A 3,302-nucleotide genomic window follows, 5' to 3' on the forward strand; every position below is an offset into this window, starting at 1 on the left:
TTAACTTTATACATTTTTCTGTATTGCTTTATTGCATTTAAATGTTCAGTTATTTTTGTTATAAGAAAAAAGTTATTAAACCTGTTATACTGTATTATGACAGCACTTTTTAAAACTAAATTTCAATATCGTGATTATACCGCATACCGTGATGAAAGCATTAGCAATTAATCGTAACGTGAAAATTTGATACCGGCATATCTCTACTGGAGAATAAAAGATACATTCTTAGATGTTTTTGTTAGTACGTGAACGTTATTTTACACATTTTATCTCCCCAACAGATTAATTTGAAATAAGTTTATAATGCATGTTGGCTATTCCCAATTCAGAAGAGCGCACACACAGCCTGTGTCTGTGAATGCTTCTCATACTCGCTCCTCTCTGCCCCACGCGGCGCGAATACCGCGTCGGCTCCGCACCGCAAGTCTTCACGAGCGCATCTGGCAGTATGGATGAGGCTTGACGCACGCGCGCAACCTGTGTCGACTCGCGCCTGGCTCCGCGTTTAAAACGAATGTAAATTCAGTCTAACTGCTTGCTAATTTCACTTGGATGAAATAAAACATTCAGCACATTTTCCACTTGCTCTTAAAATCCCAAATACTTAAAATGAATAAATCAATGTAATACTTTAATAATTGACTTAAGAAATACAGTTCATTTATAAAAAATAAACAAATATTTTCTGTGAAATTAAGTTAATTCTGTAAAAGTAGTTATACCATTATAATCTTGCCTGATGAAGAAACAAACAATAGAACCCCTCCCAAAACACAATAAAAAATGTAATGGATTTCAGGGTTATAATGGGAATTTGTTTGGTTTTAATGTAAACTATAATGGTGTCTATTTGATGGATTCTATTGGTGGGATGTAATCTGGCAGATGGCAACCAATAGAACAACAGTAATTCCTATTGGAATAATGCCCAAAACAAAAAGGAATTTTGTAATGGTTTAATGGAAACTATAAGAATTTCTGTGATAGTTTCTATTGTTTTTTTCAGCAGGGTAATGATACCCATACTGTGCTGCACATTATTGGCAATATTGAGCTGAAGCTTGACTTTGCAAATTTAAAATCGCAAATCAAATCGCAATCGCAATATCTATCAAAAAAAAAATCGCAATTTGATATTTTCCTCCAAATCGCACAGCCCTTATATATATATATATTCAGTTTTAAACGTTCATTTATAAAACTTAAACATTTAGGTCTGCCATATTTTAATTTTGCGAGAGAATGATTTTTATTAGGGCAAACTTTGAAGGACTAGATGAAAAGCTTTTCATTACAGGTACATTTAAAAATATTTTATAAAAGAGTTTTATACAGTTATAAGTGTATACAAAATGTAGTTATATTTTTGTAAAGTGTTTTTCTTTTATTTTTATAAAAATATAACCATTTAACCATTTTATCTTATTATAATTTATTGTATTTTTTTTATTATATTTTGTTACTTTTGTGCATTTTATTTAAAATTTTTATATAAAAGTTTTTAAATTTAAATTATAAAAATAAATGTTGAATTTGTATCTGCCATGTAATAGCCTATAAAGCTGATATGGCAATACATTTAAAAACAACCATAACACTATGCTAATACTAATGCTGTTGTGGATTTTTGCTATTGAAACAAATATGAAGCAAAAAATATATTTGTTGCTTCTATTCATTAAGTTTACCCAACTATGACAATGACTTCTGAGAACCCTGGAAATGTGAAACGGGTGTATTTAAAGATCTTTAAGCTATGGAATGGGTTTTGTTTTATTAATTTTATTCAAATATGTTTGCAGAAACCAGTAAAGATGGCTCTGCGGCCAAACCTGCAGCAAAGAGGCCGGTCTCGTCACCTGATATGTGAGTTTGTGGCCATTATACCTTTCAAAATGAACCGTACCGATCTGTATACCCAACCTAATATGTTGCTTTACCCGTTCAGGAAAGGCGCTGGTCCAAAGAAGGCCAGACCTGACCAGTGAGAGCTCACCGTGACCCTTAACCCCACCCTGTTTATGAGCTGAACCATGACTGAACTCCACCTCCTGCTTCCACTTCTCACCCCATTCCATCCTCTGCAATGATCCGGAAGGAAACTGCAACCAAAAATAGGAAACCTCGATAGGAAAACCTTTCCGTTTCCGTTTTTGAGAAATCCGCTCCCATCACTGGACATGTTGGTGCCATGGACGCCTAATTTCCAACAGTATTTTTTTTAAAAACCATAAATGTTCCTCCTCCGAAGCACATACATTTGCTTTTCCTGACAATTTTGTGTAAAGAGATTCCGACAGCAGTGTTCAATCTAGTTATAACTGTATTATAAGATACTCACTCTTTGTTTTCCTCCCTTGATATTCATTTATTTTTAAGCTTATTTCAATACAAGCAATAGATAACAGAAAAATCACTTTGCTCTTCTCAGTTTGTTGATGTTTTCATTATTTGGGCAAGTCTGTATATTTCAACCGCGTGCTGAAAGGAGACGGAGATATGGAGGAGGGAGTGCGGACGGCGAAACGAAGCAGGGGAAACGCATCGAAATCAAATGAAAACGGACAGCACTTGGTGATGCTTGTGAGGGAAAAGACTCGGTTCGTTTGGAGAATCCGTAATTATTCATTCACTTCGAGTTCAGTAGCCTGTTTTGCATCACTGTGTGTTCATACATTTGCTGTGAGGGTCAATTGAGGACCGCAACGCTGAAGACTAAAAGGACTTCGATCCATGTAGATGAAAAGCATACTACTTGTGCATTGCATCAACTAGATCTTGTATAAAGAGAGAGAAAATCCCCAAAATAGTAAATGGTGATACAGGAGTTCTTTGTGTGTGGTTTATTTTTGAATTTTTTTTTTTTTTTTTTTTTTTTATAGGTGCTAACATGACTACCAGTCAAATAGTATGACTAAATAATTATTATTGAATATTATGATTATTTAGCAATATATATTTAACTTATTTTAACACGTTGAAGTTGGCTTCTTCCCTGGCTATCTTGAGGGGGGCGGTGCCCCAGCGCCCCCTATTGACCAGCCGCCACTGAGGGAATGTTGAATGGCGTCGTGTGGGAACGTAATGACGTGTGCCATTAATCGATCTATGTAAACAGAAACATGAAAGGAATATTCTAAAAGCAACTCATGTAAACACCTTAATAATATTGTCTTATACAGAATAAGGTAGGCTAAATAATTAGATTACTGATGTCCATGTAAACATACTCATTGTTGCAGCTGTGGTCGCACTGTGAGTTTGATGGGTTGAAAGCACAAGGTAAAGCTGTTTTTGAT

General features: G+C 34.9%; 1 protein-coding gene across 2 annotated transcripts in view; it reads left to right on the forward strand.

Moving 5' to 3' along the window:
• LOC107743103 (host cell factor 1-like) overlaps nucleotides 1–2,876 on the forward strand; it is a 29,626-nt gene extending 26,750 nt beyond the window's left edge. For both annotated transcript variants that reach the window (XM_016556218.1, XM_016556219.1), the window contains exons 27-28: nucleotides 1,806–1,869; nucleotides 1,952–2,876. In XM_016556218.1, the coding sequence (XP_016411704.1) occupies nucleotides 1,806–1,869; nucleotides 1,952–1,991 (104 nt within the window). In that variant the 3' untranslated portion in view covers nucleotides 1,992–2,876. The remainder of the gene's footprint in view (nucleotides 1–1,805; nucleotides 1,870–1,951) is intronic.
• Nucleotides 2,877–3,302: the final 426 nt, after the last annotated feature.

The sequence above is a fragment of the Sinocyclocheilus rhinocerous genome, unplaced genomic scaffold (genome assembly GCF_001515625.1).
Source record: "Sinocyclocheilus rhinocerous isolate Xijiao unplaced genomic scaffold, SAMN03320098_v1.1 scaffold797, whole genome shotgun sequence".
Classification (NCBI taxonomy): Eukaryota; Metazoa; Chordata; class Actinopteri; order Cypriniformes; family Cyprinidae; genus Sinocyclocheilus; species Sinocyclocheilus rhinocerous.